At 46.9% G+C, this 18875-nt stretch overlaps 1 protein-coding gene across 1 annotated transcript in view; it reads left to right on the forward strand.

The window, feature by feature from the left end:
• The window catches only part of LOC139376512 (piezo-type mechanosensitive ion channel component 2-like), a 178450-nt gene that overhangs the window by 66614 nt on the left and 92961 nt on the right, over positions 1–18875 (forward strand). The window contains exons 8-10 of the mRNA XM_071119199.1: positions 2858–3887; positions 5887–6019; positions 6927–7096. Coding sequence (XP_070975300.1) covers positions 2858–3887; positions 5887–6019; positions 6927–7096 — 1333 coding nt within the window. The remainder of the gene's footprint in view (positions 1–2857; positions 3888–5886; positions 6020–6926; positions 7097–18875) is intronic.

Genomic DNA, 18875 nt, shown 5'->3' on the forward strand with positions numbered 1-18875 from the left:
GGTGTTCTCAACTGGCCCACCTGGTTAAATAAAGGTGTTCTCAACTAGCCTACATGGTTAAATAAAGGTGTTCTCAACTGGCCTACCTGGTTAAATAAAGGTGTTCTCAACTGGCCTACCTGGTTAAATAAAGGTGTTCTCAACTAGCCTACCTGGTTAAATAAAGGTGTTCTCAACTAGCCTACCTGGTTAAATAAAGGTGTTCTCAACTGGCCCACCTGGTTAAATAAAGGTGTTCTCAACTGGCCTACCTGGTTAAATAAAGGTGTTCTCAACTGGCCTACCTGGTTAAATAAAGGTGTTCTCAACTGGCCTACCTGGTTAAATAAAGGTGTTCTCAACTGGCCTACCTGGTTAAATAAAGGTGTTCTCAACTAGCCTACCTGGTTAAATAAAGGTGTTCTCAACTGGCCTACCTGGTTAAATAAAGGTGTTCTCAACTGGCCTACCTGGTTAAATAAAGGTGTTCTCAACTGGCCTACCTGGTTAAATAAAGGTGTTCTCAACTAGCCTACCTGGTTAAATAAAGGTGTTCTCAACTGGCCTACATGGTTAAATAAAGGTGTTCTCAACTGGTCTACCTGGTTAAATAAAGGTGTTCTCAACTAGCCTACCTGGTTAAATAAAGGTGTTCTCAACTGGCCTACCTGGTTAAATAAAGGTGTTCTCAACTGGCCTACCTGGTTAAATAAAGGTGTTCTCAACTGGCCTACCTGGTTAAATAAAGGTGTTCTCAACTAGCCTACCTGGTTAAATAAAGGTGTTCTCAACTGGCCTACCTGGTTAAATAAAGGTGTTCTCAACTGGCCTACCTGGTTAAATAAAGGTGTTCTCAACTGGCCTACCTGGTTAAATAAAGGTGTTCTCAACTGGCCTACCTGGTTAAATAAAGGTGTTCTCAACTAGCCTACCTGGTTAAATAAAGGTGTTCTCAACTGGCCTACATGGTTAAATAAAGGTGTTCTCAACTGGTCTACCTGGTTAAATAAAGGTGTTCTCAACTAGCCTACCTGGTTAAATAAAGGTGTTCTCAACTAGCCTACCTGGTTAAATAAAGGTGTTCTCAACTGGCCTACCTGGTTAAATAAAGGTGTTCTCAACTGGCCTACCTGGTTAAATAAAGGTGTTCTCAACTGGCCTACCTGGTTAAATAAAGGTGTTCTCAACTGGCCTACCTGGTTAAATAAAGGTGTTCTCAACTAGCCTACCTGGTTAAATAAAGGTGTTCTCAACTGGCCTACCTGGTTAAATAAAGGTGTTCTCAACTGGCCTACCTGGTTAAATAAAGGTGTTCTCAACTGGCCCACCTGGTTAAATAAAGGTGTTCTCAACTAGCCTACCTGGTTAAATAAAGGTGTTCTCAACTGGCCTACCTGGTTAAATAAAGGTGTTCTCAACTGGCCTACCTGGTTAAATAAAGGTGTTCTCAACTGGCCTACCTGGTTAAATAAAGGTGTTCTCAACTGGCCCACCTGGTTAAATAAAGGTGTTCTCAACTGGCCTACCTGGTTAAATAAAGGTGTTCTCAACTGGCCTACCTGGTTAAATAAAGGTGTTCTCAACTAGCCTACCTGGTTAAATAAAGGTGTTCTCAACTGGCCTACCTGGTTAAATAAAGGTGTTCTCAACTAGCCTACCTGGTTAAATAAAGGTGTTCTCAACTGACCTACCTGGTTAAATAAAGGTGTTCTCAACTAGCCTACCTGGTTAAATAAAGGTGTTCTCAACTGGCCTACCTGGTTAAATAAAGGTGTTCTCAACTGGCCTACCTGGTTAAATAAAGGTGTTCTCAACTAGCCTACCTGGTTAAATAAAGGTGTTCTCAACTGGCCTACCTGGTTAAATAAAGGTGTTCTCAACTAGCCTACCTGGTTAAATAAAGGTGTTCTCAACTGGCCTACCTGGTTAAATAAAGGTGTTCTCAACTAGCCTACCTGGTTAAATAAAGGTGTTCTCAACTGGCCTACCTGGTTAAATAAAGGTCTTCTCAACTGGCCTACCTGGTTAAATAAAGGTGTTCTCAACTGGCCTACCTGGTTAAATAAAGGTGTTCTCAACTGGCCTACCTGGTTAAATAAAGGTGTTCTCAACTGGCCCACCTGGTTAAATAAAGGTGTTCTCAACTGGCCTACCTGGTTAAATAAAGGTGTTCTCAACTAGCCTACCTGGTTAAATAAAGGTGTTCTCAACTAGCCTACCTGGTTAAATAAAGGTGTTCTCAACTGGCCTACCTGGTTAAATAAAGGTGTTCTCAACTAGCCTACCTGGTTAAATAAAGGTGTTCTCAACTGGCCTACCTGGTTAAATAAAGGTGTTCTCAACTGGCCTACCTGGTTAAATAAAGGTGTTCTCAACTAGCCTACCTGGTTAAATAAAGGTGTTCTCAACTAGCCTACCTGGTTAAATAAAGGTGAAATAAAAACAAAAAAAGAAACAAAAAAGAGCCACAGTGATGTAACATTTTCTGTCACTTTTAGTCTTTACAAACAAAATGTGCATTTAAATTTGCCTCAACTATACTGCAAATGTATGTAACTTTTATATATCGAGGTGCTGCAAGTTCAATAATATGTCTCCATCTCCCTCTACCTCCCCCTCTCCCTCTACCTCACCCTTCCCTTCTCCATCTCCCTCTCCCTCTCCCTCTCCCTCTCCCTCTACCTCCCCCTCTCCGTCTACCTCCCCCTCTCCCTCTCCCTCTCCCTCTACCTCCCCCTCCCCCTCTCCGTCTACCTCTCCCTCTCCCTCTCCCTCTACCTCCCCCTCCCCCTCTCCCTCTCCCCCTACCTCCCCCTCTCCCTCCCCATCTACCTCCCCCTCCCCCTCTCCCTCTCCCTCCCCCTCCCTCTCTCTCCAGTCTGTTCGGCATCTCATCCATCATCCAGACTGACTGCTCCTCCACGTGGAGGATGATGGTTAACCCTGATCTGGCCTGGCACCACTTTGTTAACCCCATTATGCTGCTGCTGCTGTACTACACCCTGGCCACTCTCATACGCCTCTGGCTCCAGGAACCTATAGAGGTAGGTAACACCCTGGCCACTCTCATACGCCTCTGGCTCCAGGAACCTATAGAGGTAGGTAACACCCTGGCCACTCTCATACGCCTCTGGCTCCAGGAACCTATAGAGGTAGGTAACACCCTGGTATCTCTCATACGCCTCTGGCTCCAGGAACCTATAGAGGTAGGTAACACCCTGGTATCTCTCATACGCCTCTGCCTCCAGGAACCTATAGAGGTAGGTAACACCCTGGCCACTCTCATACGCCTCTGGCTCCAGGAACCTATAGAGGTAGGTAACACCCTGGTATCTCTCATACGCCTCTGGCTCCAGGAACCTATAGAGGTAGGTAACACCCTGGTATCTCTCATACGCCTCTGGCTCCAGGAACCTATAGAGGTAGGTAACACCCTGGCCACTCTCATACGCCTCTGGCTCCAGGAACCTATAGAGGTAGGTAACACCCTGGTATCTCTCATACGCCTCTGGCTCCAGGAACCTATAGAGGTAGGTAACACCCTGGCCACTCTCATACGCCTCTGGCTCCAGGAACCTATAGAGGTAGGTAACACCCTGGCCACTCTCATACGCCTCTGGCTCCAGGAACCTATAGAGGTAGGTAACACCCTGGTATCTCTCATACGCCTCTGGCTCCAGGAACCTATAGAGGTAGGTAACACCCTGGTATCTCTCATACGCCTCTGGCTCCAGGAACCTATAGAGGTAGGTAACACCCTGGCCACTCTCATACGCCTCTGGCTCCAGGAACCTATAGAGGTAGGTAACACCCTGGTATCTCTCATACGCCTCTGGCTCCAGGAACCTATAGAGGTAGGTAACACCCTGGCCACTCTCATACGCCTCTGGCTCCAGGAACCTATAGAGGTAGGTAACAACATAGAGATACAACCCGCAGACAGGGTAGGTAATAACATAGAGATACTAGCCATAGAGAGGGTAGGTAACAACATAGAGATAGAACCCATAGACAGGGTAGGTAACGACATAGAGATACTAGCCATAGAGAGGGTAGGTAACAACATAGAGATAGAACCCATAGACAGGGTAGGTAACAACATAGAGATACAACCCATAGACAGGGTAGGTAACGACATAGAAATACAACCCATAGACAGGGTAGGTATTGACAGAAATACAACCCATAGACAGGGTAGGTAACGGCGTAGAGATACAACCCATAGACAGGGTAGGTAACGGCGTAGAGATACAACCCATAGAGGTATGTAACAACATAGAAATACAACCCATAGAGGTATGTAACAACATTGAGAAAGAACCCATAAAGGTAGGTAACTTTCTCTCTCCCCCTTCCTCTCCCTCCAGTCTGTTTGAGATCTCATCCATCATCGTACACCTCTGGCTTCAGGAACCTATAGAGGTAGGTATGCCCTCCGACGAACCATCAAACAGGCATCAATACAGGACTAAGATTGAATCGTACTACACCAGCTCTTTCGCTTGTCGGATGTGGCAGGGCTTGCAAACCATTACAGACTACAAAGGGAAGCACAGCCGCGAGCTGCCCAGTGACACGAGCCTACTAGACAAGCGAAACTATTTCTATTCTATTCTACTTCTATTCTCGAGGCAAGCAACACTGAAACATGCATGAGAGCACCAGCTGTTCCGGAAGACTGTGTGATCACGCTCTCCGTAGCCGAAGTGGGTAAGACATTTAAACAGGTCAACATTCACAAAGCCGCAGGGCCAGACGGACTACCAGGACGTGTACTCCGAGCATACGCTGATCAACTGTCAAGTGTCTTCACAGACATTTTCAACCTGTCTCTGACTAAGTCTGTAATACCAACATGTTTCAACCAGACCACCATAACCTGCCTAAATGACTACCGACCCGTAGCACTCACGTCTGTAGTGCTACGGTGCTTTGAAAGGCTGGTCATGGCTCACATCAACACCATTATCCCAGAAACCCTAGACCCACTCCAATTTGCATTCCGCCCCAATAGATCCACAGATGATGCAATCTCTATTGCACTGAGTTTGGAACTCAGTAGTGAGTGTTGCAACCGAAGAACAGACAATTTTTACACACTTCAGCACTTCAGAATTTGTTCTGTGAGCTTGGCCGAGCTGTTTCCACCTCACAATAACAGCACTTACAGTTGACCGGGGGAGCTCTAGCAGGGCAGAAATATGACAATCTGACTGGTTGGAAAGGTGGCATCCTATGACGGTGCCACGTTGAAAGTCACTGAGCTCTTAATTAGTAAGGCCATTCTACTGCCAATGTTTGTCTATGGAGATCGCATGTCTGTGTTCTCGATTTTATACACCAGTCAGCAACTGATGTGGCTGAAGTAGCCGAATCCACTCATTTGAAGGGGTGTCCACATACTTTAGTGTGTGGTATATAATATATGCCATTTAGCAGAGGCTTTGATCCAGAGCGATTTACCGTCATGCGTACGTACTTTTAATTATTATTATTTATTTTTTTACATATGGGTGGTCCCTGGAATCAAACCCACTATCCTGGTGTTGCAAGCACCATGCTCTACAAACTGAGCTACAGAGGACCATGCTCTACAAACTGAGCTACAGAGGACCATGCTCTACAAACTGAGCTACAGAGGACTATGCTCTACAAACTGAGCTACAGAGGACTATGCTCTACAAACTGAGCTACAGAGGACTATGCTCTACAAACTGAGCTACAGAGGACTATGCTCTACAAACTGAGCTACAGAGGACTATGCTCTACAAACCGAGCTACAGAGGACTATGCTCTACAAACCGAGCTACAGAGGACCGCAGCCTATGGTGCATATGAATGTTCACATGACAAGGAAAACCTCTGGTCTCTAACCATAGTCCATATTGTGGCTGTGTTGTTCCACAGGGGTTGGTTGCAAAGTCCAAGGAGACGTCTTTTGACTACATCTCCACCCTAGACTCAGTGGAAAATGGACCGGTCCACCAGGACCTGTACTCCACCCCACAGTATGAAATGGACCAAATCAATAACACGACAGGTGAGTTTTACTGTACAAACACTGGGGCAAAAGTCTATTCTCGCAAGACACGTGCTGTGAGCAAACCCATTGTAACATTTTAAATATACAGGAGTAGATGGGACGAGTGAAATTATAGTCGTCAGCACAATTTATATTGTAATTAAAAATACATTTAAAAAAATCTGCAAGGAGGCCATTTTTTGGTAAACTGAGGCCTAGTCAAAAGTATTGCATTATATAGGGAATAGATTTGCCATTTGGGATGCCCACTTTTCGCCGATATATCCTGTACTATATCATCCTGTACTATATCACCCTGTATATACTGTACTATATCACCCTGTATATACTGTACTATGTCACCCTGTATATACTGAACTATGTCACCCTGTATATACTGTACTATATCACCCTGTATATACTGTAATATATCCCCCTATATCTCCTGTATATACTGTACTATATCACCCTGTATATTCTGTACTATATCACCCTGTATATACTCTACTATATCACCCTGTATATACTATACTATATCACCCTGTATATACTGTAATATATCCCCCTATATCTCCTGTATATACTGTACTATATCACCCCTATATCTCCTGTATATACTGTACTACATCACCCTGTATATTCTGTACTATATCACCCTGTATATACTGTACTATATCACCCTGTATATACTGTATTATATCACCGTATATCTTCTGTATATACTGTACTATATCACCCTGTATATACTGTACTATATCACCCCTATATCTCCTGTATATACTGTACTACATCACCCTGTATATACTGTACTATATCACCCTGTATATACTGTACTATATTACCCTGTATATACTGTACTATATCACCCTGTATATACTGTAGGTATTGTACTATATGAAGTATCTGTGTGTCTTTATCTAAACAGAGAAGGATGAAGGAATGTGTGACTTCAGTCCAACCCCGCGAGAAGAGACTTCTGGGATGGAGGGAGCGGAGGAGGAACAGGAGGAGGAGGAGGGCAGAGTGAATGCTGTTGTAACCGTGTTCAGGTTCATTATGAAGCAGAGCTATGTCTGTGCTCTCATAGCCATGATGGTGAGTAGACACCGTGACTGGTCCCTCTGGTGACTGTGCTCACGTCAAGGCGAAAGAAAGCACCTGTGTGTGTGTGTGTGTGTGTGTGTGTGTGCGTGCGTGCGTGTGCTCACATCACATCTAAAGAAAGCACCTGTCAACTAATAAATTACCAGAACTGTTTTCTTGATCGTGATTGTAGGAAGGCCTACCTATGTTTTTGTTTTGAGTCACTGTAGATTGAGGTTTTGAGGCCTTCCCAGCTAGTACATTTTGTTCCTTGAAAGTTGTGGGAACGTACGTTTTTGGTTTCACATTGGTTGTGGGAACAAAGCTATACGTTTCCTGACCGGTATAAACTGAACGTCTTTTTAAACATTCTGAGAACAGAAGTGAACATTTCGCCAGTTCTGGAAACGTTTATTTTTAGTTTGCAGGGAGGATCTGTGAACACTGGTTTACTCTGGTTCCTTGAACGTTTCCTGGGAGGTCTTATTAACGCTCAGACGATGGACATTTTAGTTTTTTAATAATAAAAAAAAAACTTTCACTGAATCTTTCAATGAGAGTTTTTTTCGTGATATTTTATTTGAGTATTTTTTACCTTTTTTATTTATAATTGTCTTTTATGTCAATATCCAATTGGTAGTTACAGTCTTGTCCCATCGCTGCAACTCCCGTAAGGACTTGGGAGAGGTCGAAGGTCGAGAGCCATGCGTCCTCTAAAACACGACCCTGCCAAGCCGAACTGCTTCTTAACTCACTGTTCGCTTAACCCGGAAGCTAGACGCACCAATGTGTCGGAGGAAACACCGTACAACTGGCGACCGAAGTCAGCTTGCCAAACCCTCCTCTAACCCGGACGACACTGGGCCAAACCCTCCTCTAACCCGGACGACGCTGGGCCAAACCCTCCTCTAACCCGGATGACACTGGGCCAAACCCTCCCCTAACCCGGACGACGCTGGGCCAAGCCCTCCTCTAACCCGGACGACGCTGGGCCAATTGTGCGCCGCCTCATGGGTCTCCCGGTCAGGGCCGGCAGTGATACAGCCTGGGATCAATCCCAGGTCTGTAGTGGCTCTCCAAGCACTGCAATGCTGTACCTTAGACCGCTGCGCCACTCTGGTGGTTCTTTGCTTTTTTCTTTACAATAGACAAAAACATACATAGACATAAACATACATAGACAAAAACAACTACATGGACAATGCTGACAGGTGTATAAAATTCAGCACACAGCCATGCAATCTCCATAGACAAACATCCATGCAATCTCCATAGACAAACATCGGCAGTAGAATGGCCCGTACCCGAAGAGCTCAGTGACTTTTCAACGTGGCACGTTCATAGTATGCCACCTTTCCAACAAGTCAGTTTGTAACATTTCTGACCTACTGGAGCTGCCCCCGGTCAACTTTTAGTGCTGTTATTGTGAAGTGGCAATGTCGAGGCGCAACAACGGCTCAGCCACTAAGTGGTAGGCCACACAAGCTCACAGAACGGGACTTCCGAGGGCTAAAGCATGTAAAAATCAGTTGTCACTCACTACAGAGTTCCAAACTGTCTCTGGAAGCAGCGCCAGCACAAGAACTGTTTGTCGCGAGCTTCATGAAATGGGTTTCCATGGCTGAGCAGTCGTACACAAGCCTAAGATCACCATGCACAATGCCAAGCGTCGACTGGAGTGGTGTAAAGCTCACTGCCATTGGACTCTGGAGCAGTGGAAACACGTTCTCTGGAGTGATGAATCACGCTTCACCATCTGGCAGTTTGATGGACGATTCTGAGTTTGGCGGATGCCAGGAGAATACTACCTGCCCGAATGCATAGTGCCAACTGTAAAGTTTGGTGGAGGAAGAATAATGGTCTGGGGCTGTTTTTCATAGTTTGTGCCTCTTAGTTACGGTGAAGGGAAACCTTAACTCTACAGCATACAATGACAGTCTATATGATTCTGTGCTTCCAACTTTGTGGCAACAGTTTGGGGAAGGCCCTTTCCTGTTTCAGCATGACGATGCCCCCGTGCACAAAGTGCATACAGATATGGTTTGTTGAAATCGGTGTGGAAGAACTTGACTGGCCTGCACAGAGCCCTGACCTCAACCCCAACGAATGGGATGAATTAGAACGCCGACTGCGAGCCAGGCCTAATCGCCCGACCTCGCTAATGCTCTTGTGGCTGAATGGAAGCAAGTCCTTGCAGTAATGTTCCATCATCTAGTGGAAAGCCTTCCCAGAAGAGTGGAGGCTGTTATAGCAGCAATGGAGGCACAAACTCCATATTAATGCCCATGATGTTGGAATGAGATGTTTGACGAGCCTTTTGGCCATGTAGTGTACATTTCAACTAACATGAATGAATTCCCGCTTGCTCAGACCCACGTTCCTTCCATACCAACACCAAATGTTGTTTCTAATACTTGTAAGACTCTCTATGTTTCTGTCTGTAGCCAGATTTCTATCAACCTTCAAATAATAAAGCCTTTTATTCTTCCGTTCTCTTTACGTTGGGCTATCATTTGACTTCCAGTATTTAAGTAATAGCGTCTGCGATATAAGAGAAGGATATAATATATGTCCAATCCATCGGGGTATCTCACCGCACCCTCATGTGCCAAGTCTTGAAATATGCAGATGGACACATTAAAAGTAATCTTACATTGTAAAACTTCTGAGAGACAGCTTTCTAACTCTGCCCATAACTATTGGACTTTATAGCACTCCCAGAAGGCATGAATTATTGAGTCACTGTTAGTACACTTGAGGCATTATTCTGCCATTGTGCCTTAGATTTTTTTCTCTTGTATAATAAATTCTATATATTAATTTATATTAATTTATACTGGATTAAGTATAGATTTTCATTCGTTATATTCCAACACTTGTGTCAATATTAGTTATTTTTTATGTTTTTAACATTCCAATTTATATTTGATAGTTTATCTTTTCTTCTAAGAGATTGTCAGTTGGAGAGAGCAGGTTTTCTACATCTTACCTATCATATGAGTATCTTTTGATGACTAAAATAGGATTCCCTCAATATTTCTCCGATGCCCAAAAACTTCCAGGTGACCATTTTGTGTTCTAAATTTATTGTAACTAATTATTAGTTATTATTATTAATTTTCCGCTGCCCTATGGGACTCCCGGTCACGGCGAATGGGACACAGCCTGGGATCGAACCCTAGGCTGTAGTTACGCCCCAACACTGCGATGCAGTGCCTGAGACCGCTGCGCCACACAGGAGACAAAACTTTTACTAGCACTGCTGCTAACTCCAAGCAAAGATAGAACATTTGGAAATTCCTTTCCTAAGGCATTAATCATATGTCTTTTTTATTGTGACATAGTATCAGTGAGATTTTTTTTGTGTGGTTTTTGTGTGTTTTTTTTTGTGTGAATTTTACCCAGGTGAACACATTTTCTTTCAGGTGAACATTTTGTGTTCTAAATTTATTGTAACTAATTATTTCTTTTCTTCTATTTCTTTTTGTAAAATATATATTTTTTGTACTTTTACCCCTTTTTCTCCCCAATTTCGTGGTATCCAATTGTTTAGTAGCTACTATCTTGTCTCATCGCTACAACTCCCGTACGGGCTCGGGAGAGACGAAGTGTCATGTACTGTCATGTTGTGTCTTGTCTCTGTCCTTTCCCTTCACCCTGTCTCCCTCTGCTGGTCGTTGTTAGGTTACCTTTTCTCCCCCGCTTTCCCCCAGCTGTTCCTTGTCTCCTCTGACTACCCATTCACCCCGTTTCCCACCTGTTCCCTTTTTCCCTCTGATTAGGTCCCTATATCTCTCTCTGTTTCTGTTCCTGTCCTTGTCGGATTCTTGTTTGTTGTGTTTCATGCCTGAGCCAGACTATCGTCATGTTTGCTGTAACCTTGTCCTGTCCTGTCGGAATCTGCCGGTCTATCTGAGCCTACCTATGTTTGGTTATTAAAGAAGCTCTGTTTAAGTTAGTTCGCTTTTGGGTCCTCATTCACTCACCATAACAGAAGAATCCGACCAAGAATGGACCCAGCGACTTCGGATCCTCTCCACTCAGCCGTCGGGATCCAGGGAGCGATGCTAGGCAGACACGAGCAGGAAGTGTCTGCTGCTCGACATGCCGTTGAGACCCTGGTCACCCAAGTCTCCAACCTCACAGAACAGGTCCACCATCTCCGCCTCGATCCACCGGCCACTTCCAGGGCTTTCGAATCTCCGGAGCCCAGAATCAATAACCCGCCGTGTTACTCTGGGGAGCCCACTGAATGCCGCTCGTTCCTCACCCAGTGTGATATTGTGTTTTCTCTCCAGCCCAACACTTACTCCAGGAGCACTGCTCGTGTCGCCTACGTCATATCTCTCCTTATTGGACGGGCTCGTGAGTGGGGCACGGCAATCTGGGAGGCAAGGGCTGAGTGTACTAACCAGTATCAGGACTTTAAGGAGGAGATGATACGGGTTTTTGATCGATCTGTTTTTGGGGAGGAGGCTTCCAGGGCCCTGTCTTCCCTATGTCAAGGCAATCGATCCATAACAGACTACTCTATTGAGTTTCGCACTCTTGCTGTCTCCAGTGGCTGGAACGAGCCGGCCTTGCTCGCTCGTCTTCTGGAGGGTTTCCGCGCAGAGGTAAAGGATGAGATTCTCTCCCGGGAGGTTCCTTCCAGCGTGGATTCCTTGATTGAACTCGCTATTCGCATTGAGCGACGGGTTGATCTTCGTCACCGAGCTCGTGGAAAGGAGCTCGCGCTCTCCGTCGCCTCCCTCTCCGCATCACTACCATCTTCCTCTGCCGGCTCGGGTGCTGAGCCCATGCAGCTGGGAGGTATCCGCATCTCGACTAAGGAGAGGGAACGGAGAATCACCAACCGCCTCTGTCTCTATTGCGGTTCAGCTGGTCATTTTGTCACTTCATGTCCAGTAAAAGGCCAGAGCTCGTCAGTAAGCGGAGGGCTACTGGTGAGCGCTACTACTCCTGTCTCTCCTTCAAGATCCTGCACTACCTTGTCGGTCCATCTACGCTGGACCGGTTCGTCAGCTTCCTGCAGTGCCTTAATAGACTCTGGGGCGGAGGGCTGTTTTATGGACGAGACCTGGGCTCGGGAACATGACATTCCTCTCAGACAGTTAAAGGAGCCCACGGCCTTGTTCGCCCTGGATGGTAGTCCTCTCCCCAGGATTCAGCGTGAGACGCTACCTTTAACCCTCACTGTTTCTGGTAATCATAGTGAAACCATTTCTTTTTTAATTTTTCGTTCACCTTTTACACCTGTTGTTTTGGGCCATCCCTGGCTAGTTTGTCATAATCCTTCCATTAATTGGTCTAGTAATTCTATCCTCTCCTGGAACGTCTCTTGTCATGTGAAATGTTTAATGTCTGCTATCCCTCCTGTTTCCTCTGTCTCTTCTTCACAGGAGGAGCCTGGTGATTTGACAGGGGTGCCGGAGGAATATCACGATCTGCGCACGGTGTTCAGTCGGTCCAGGGCCACCTCTCTTCCTCCACACCGGTCGTATGATTGTAGTATTGATCTCCTTCCGGGAACCACCCCCCCCCGGGGTAGACTATACTCTCTGTCGGCTCCCGAACGTAAGGCTCTCGAAGATTATTTGTCTGTAGCTCTTGACGCCGGTACCATAGTCCCCTCCTCCTCTCCCGCCGGAGCGGGGTTTTTTTTTGTCAAGAAGAAGGACGGGTCTCTGCGCCCCTGCATAGATTATCGAGGGCTGAATGACATAACAGTGAAGAATCGTTATCCGCTTCCTCTTATGTCTTCAGCCTTCGAGATCCTGCAGGGAGCCAGGTTTTACACTAAGTTGGACCTTCGTAACGCTTACCATCTCGTGCGCATCAGGGAGGGGGACGAGTGGAAGACGGCGTTTAACACTCCGTTAGGGCACTTTGAATACCGGGTTCTTCCTTTCGGCCTCGCTAACGCTCCAGCTGTCTTTCAGGCATTAGTCAATGATGTCCTGAGAGACATGCTGAACATCTTTGTTTTCGTTTACCTTGACGATATCCTGATTTTTTCACCGTCACTCCAGATTCATGTTCAGCACGTTCGACGTGTCCTCCAGCGCCTTTTAGAGAATTGTCTTTTTGTGAAGGCTGAGAAGTGCACTTTTCATGCCTCCTCCGTCACATTTCTCGGTTCTGTTATTTCCGCTGAAGGCATTAAGATGGATCCCGCTAAGGTCCAAGCTGTCATTGATTGGCCCGTCCCTAAGTCACGCGTCGAGCTGCAGCGCTTTCTCGGCTTCGCGAACTTCTATCGTCGTTTCATCCGTAATTTCGGTCAGGTGGCAGCTCCTCTCACAGCCCTTACTTCTGTCAAGACGTGCTTTAAGTGGTCCGTTTCCGCCCAGGGAGCTTTTGATCTCCTCAAGAATCGTTTTACATCCGCTCCTATCCTTGTTACACCTGACGTCTCTAGACAGTTCGTTGTCGAGGTTGACGCGTCAGAGGTGGGCGTGGGAGCCATCCTTTCTCAGCGCTCCCTCTCTGACGACAAGGTCCACCCATGCGCGTATTTTTCTCATCGCCTGTCGCCGTCGGAACGTAACTATGATGTGGGTAACCGCGAACTGCTCGCCATCCGGTTAGCCCTAGGCGAATGGCGACAGTGGTTGGAGGGGGCGACCGTTCCTTTTGTCGTTTGGACTGACCATAGGAACCTTGAGTACATCCGTTCTGCCAAACGACTTAATGCGCGTCAGGCGCGTTGGGCGCTGTTTTTCGCTCGTTTCGAGTTCGTGATTTCTTATCGTCCGGGCTCTAAGAACACCAAGCCTGATGCTTTGTCTCGTCTCTTCAGTTCTTCAGTAGCCTCCACTGACCCCGAGGGGATTCTCCCTGAGGGGCGTGTTGTCGGGTTGACTGTCTGGGGAATTGAGAGGCAGGTAAAACAAGCGCTGACTCACACTCCGTCGCCGCGCGCTTGTCCTAGGAACCTTCTTTTCGTTCCCGTTCCTACTCGTCTGGCCGTTCTTCAGTGGGCTCACTCTGCCAAGTTAGCCGGCCACCCTGGCGTTCGGGGTACGCTTGCTTCCATTCGCCAGCGTTTTTGGTGGCCCACCCGGGAGCATGACACGCGTCGTTTCGTGGCTGCTTGTTCGGTCTGCGCGCAGACTAAGTCCGGTAACTCTCCTCCTGCCGGCCGTCTCAGGCCGCTTCCTATTCCCTCTCGACCGTGGTCTCACATCGCCTTAGATTTTGTCACCGGACTGCCTTCGTCAGCGGGGAAGACTGTTATTCTTACGGTTGTCGATAGGTTCTCTAAGGCGGCTCATTTCATTCCCCTTGCTAAGCTTCCTTCTGCTAAAGAGACGGCACAAATCATCATCGAGAATGTTTTCAGAATTCATGGCCTTCCGTCAGACGTCGTTTCGGACAGAGGTCCGCAATTCACGTCTCAATTTTGGAGGGAGTTTTGCCGTTTGATTGGGGCTTCCGTCAGTCTCTCTTCCGGCTTTCACCCCCAGTCTAACGGTCAAGCAGAACGGGCCAATCAGACTATTGGTCGCATCTTACGCAGTCTTTCTTTTCGCAACCCTGCGTCTTGGTCAGAACAGCTCCCCTGGGCAGAATACGCCCACAACTCGCTTCCTTCGTCTGCGACCGGGCTATCTCCTTTTCAGAGTAGCCTCGGGTACCAGCCTCCGCTGTTCTCATCTCAGTTCGCCGAGTCCAGCGTCCCCTCCGCTCAGGCTTTTGTCCAACGTTGCGAGCGCACCTGGAAGAGGGTCAGGTCTGCACTTTGCCGTTATAGGACGCAGACTGTGAGGGCTGCTAATAAGCGTAGAACTAAGAGTCCTAGATATTGTCGCGGTCAGAGAGTTTGGCTCTCCACTCAGAACCTTCCCCTTAAGACGGCTTCTCGCAAGTTGACCCCGCGGTTCATTGGTCCGTTCCGTATTTCTCGGGTCATTAATCCTGTCGCAGTTCGACTTCTTCTTCCGCGATACCTTCGTCGCGTCCACCCGGTCTTCCATGTCTCCTGCATCAAGCCCGTCCTTCGCGCCCCCGCTCGTCTTCCCCCCCCCCCCCCCCATCCTTGTCGAGGGCGCACCCATCTACAGGGTCCGTAGAATTTTGGACATGCGTCCTCGGGGCCGTGGTCACCAGTACCTCGTAGATTGGGAGGGGTACGGTCCTGAGGAGAGGAGTTGGGTTCCCTCTCGGGACGTGCTGGACCGTGCGCTGATCGAGGATTTCCTCCGTTGCCGCCAGGTTTCCTCCTCGAGTGCGCCAGGAGGCGCTCGGTGAGTGGGGGGGTACTGTCATGTACTGTCATGTTGTGTCTTGTCTCTGTCCTTTCCCTTCACCCTGTCTCCCTCTGCTGGTCGTTGTTAGGTTACCTTTTCTCCCCCGCTTTCCCCCAGCTGTTCCTTGTCTCCTCTGACTACCCATTCACCCCGTTTCCCACCTGTTCCCTTTTTCCCTCTGATTAGGTCCCTATATCTCTCTCTGTTTCTGTTCCTGTCCTTGTCGGATTCTTGTTTGTTGTGTTTCATGCCTGAGCCAGACTATCGTCATGTTTGCTGTAACCTTGTCCTGTCCTGTCGGAATCTGCCGGTCTATCTGAGCCTACCTATGTTTGGTTATTAAAGAAGCTCTGTTTAAGTTAGTTCGCTTTTGGGTCCTCATTCACTCACCATAACACGAAGGTTGAAAGTCATGCGTCCTCCGATACAACCCAACTAAGCCTCACTGCTTCTTAACACAGCGCCATCCAACCCGGAAGCCAGCCGCACCAATGTGTCAGAGGAAACACCGTGCACCTGGCAACCTTGGTTAGTGCGCACTGCGCCTGGCCCGCCACAGGAGTCGCTGGTGCGCAATGAGACAAGGATTTCCCTACCGGCCAAACCCTCCCTAACCCGCTAGGCCAATTGTGCGTCGCCCCATGGACCTCCCGGTCGCGGCCGGTTACGACAGAGCCTGGGCGCGAACCCAGAGTCTCTGGTGGCACAGCTGGCACTGCAGTACAGCGCCCTTAACCTTCTGTTCTCTATCCATGGAATTAGTCCGCTAAGCCACTATGATGGAGCTAGCATGTCGTGTTTCTTTACGCATGCAAAAGCTGTTCATTTTTAGCCTATTCAAACAGACAGCATTTCATAGAAAACTTATTAAGATCGGGTGTGGATAGTTAGTTTGGCACGGCAAACAGACCTGAACACACTTCACAAGACGGAAGATAGAGTTTTGTTGATGCTGAGAATGGAATGTTTTTAGATAACATTCTTAGAACGTTCTCTGAACGTTACAAGTTTTTTTTAACTTTCTCTGAACAATTTGAGAACGTGACTTTAAATAGAACCATGAGGAAAACCTGTAGGAAACGTTACACTGAAGTACTGAAATTCCCAAAGAAAAATGTTGTTTCTAAACGTTCTTGGAACAACTCGAGAACATTACTTCAAACCTTTAAATCTAATTAGCATGATACAAAATCCCTATCAAAATCTGCCTGTTTAAGCTAGAGATCTGTTTGTTTTGCATGGGCTGTGTCTCAATCCACCTCATCCTCCTATGTCGGCCTTCCGCATCTGTGGAAGGTGGCAGAGCTAAAGCAGTGTTTGTCAGACCAGAAAATCGGTCTTCTCTCAAATATCTGTAGCATCCAAACCGTTTGGGCTAGAAACTATTATGGAAAGATGAGACTCTGTCGAACACGTCATGTTTTGCTCCCACATGCCTCACAGGCCTCACAAAACTCATCTGAAGGTCCCAGTTTAAAAAATTTATGGAAGTACAGTACCAGTCACAAGTTTGGACTCAATCCAGAGTTTTCTTTATTTTTACTATTTTCTACATTGTAGAATAATAGTTGAAGACATCAAAACTATGAAATAACACATATGGAATCATGTAGTAACCAAAAAAGTGTTAGAGACTCTAGGCATTCTCTCAACCAGCTTCATGAGGTAGTCATCTGGAATGTATTTCAATTAACTGGTGTGGCTTGTTAAAAGTTCATTTGTGGAATTTCTTTCCTTCTTAATGTGTTTGAGCCAATCAGTTGTGTTGTAACAAGGTCTGGGTGGTAAACAGTAGATAGCCCTATTTGGTAAAAGACCAAGTCCATATTAGGGCAAGAACAACTCAAATAAGCAAAGAGAAACGACAGTCCATCATTACTTTAAGACGTGAAGGTCAGTCAATCCGGAAAATGTCAAGAACTTTGAAAGTTTCTTCAAGTGCAGTCACAAAAACCATCAAGCGCTATGATGAAACTGGCTCTCATCTCGGTACCTGATGGCAGTCAGGCTACCTCTGGCGAGCACATGGAGGCAAAGAAATGCCACCCCACACCATGACTGACCCACCGCCAAACCGGTCATGCTGGAGGATGTTGCAGGCAGCAGAAAGTTCTCCACGGCGTCTCCAGACTGTCACGTCTGTCACATGTGACATGTGTGAACCTGCTTTCATCTGTGAAGAGCACAGGGCGCCAGTGGCGAATTTGCCAATCTTGGTGTTCTCTGGCAAATGCCAAACGTCCTGCACGGTGTTGGGCTGTAAGCACAACCCACACCTGTGGACGTCGGGCCCTCATACCACCCTCATTTAGTCTATTTCTGACCGTTTGAGCAGACACATGCACATTTGTGGCCTGCTGGAGGTCATTTTGCAGGGCTCTGGCAGTGCTCCTACTGCTCCTCCTTGCACAAAGGCGGAGGTAGCGGTCCTGCTGCTGGGTTGTTGCCCTCCTACGGCCTCCTCCACGTCTCCTGATGTACTGGCCTGTCTCCTGGTAGCGCCTCCATAATCTGGACACTATGCTGACAGACACAGCAAACCTTCTTGCCACAGCTCGCATTGATGTGCCATCCTGGATGAGCTGCACTACCTGAGCCACTTGTGTGGGTTGTAGACTCCGTCTCATGCTACCACTAGAGTAAAAGCACCGCCAGCATTCAAAAGTGACCAAAACATCAGCCAGGAAGCATAGGAACTGAAAAGTGGTCTGTGGTCACCACCTGCAGAACCACTCCTTTATTGGGGCTGTCTTGCTAATTGCCTATAATTTCCACCTGTTGTCTATATATATATCCATGTCTCTTTTGACCCTCTCTCTCTCTCTCTATCTCTACTTCTCTCTTTCTCTCCCTCTATCTCCCTCTCTCTCAATTTTCAATTAAATTAAATTAAATTTGCTTTATTGGCATGACCTAACAATGTACATATTGTCAAAGATTATTTAGGATATTTACAATATAAAATAAAAATTATAATCAAAATTGTTAATGGGACAACAGTAACAACAATACCCAAGGGTCAAAATAACCATACATTCAACAATAACAATAAGCATACAGTAGAGGACATGTGCAGGTTGATTGGTCTGTCAGACACTGTCCCTCATCTTATGACAGGCAGCAATGTAGTGCGCTGCCAACCCACAGCTCTCTGCGTCCTCCCCCAACAGGACGGGTAGCCTATCCTCATCAGAGAGGTCTTTGAAACCTTGAATAAGGGTTTCACATTTGGGGAAATGTCACTCTCTAATTGTTTTATATTTTTTACATTTTGTCAGGAAATGCAGCTCTGTCTCAGGTTCTGCTGTTGTGCGGTGGTTGCACAGCCTTTCCTCTACAGGGAGCCAGGTTCTGCTGTTGGGCAGTGGTTGCACAGCCTTTCCTCTACAGGGAGCCAGGTTCTGCTGTGGTGCAGTGGTTGCACAGCCTTTCCTCTACAGGGAGCCAGGTTCTGCTGTTGTGCGGTGGTTGCACAGCCTTTCCTCTACAGGGAGCCAGGTTCTGCTGTTGTGCTGTGGTTGCACAGCCTTTCCTCTACA

The sequence above is a fragment of the Oncorhynchus clarkii genome, chromosome 20 (assembly GCF_045791955.1).
Source record: "Oncorhynchus clarkii lewisi isolate Uvic-CL-2024 chromosome 20, UVic_Ocla_1.0, whole genome shotgun sequence".
In the NCBI taxonomy this organism is placed as follows: domain Eukaryota; kingdom Metazoa; phylum Chordata; class Actinopteri; order Salmoniformes; family Salmonidae; genus Oncorhynchus; species Oncorhynchus clarkii.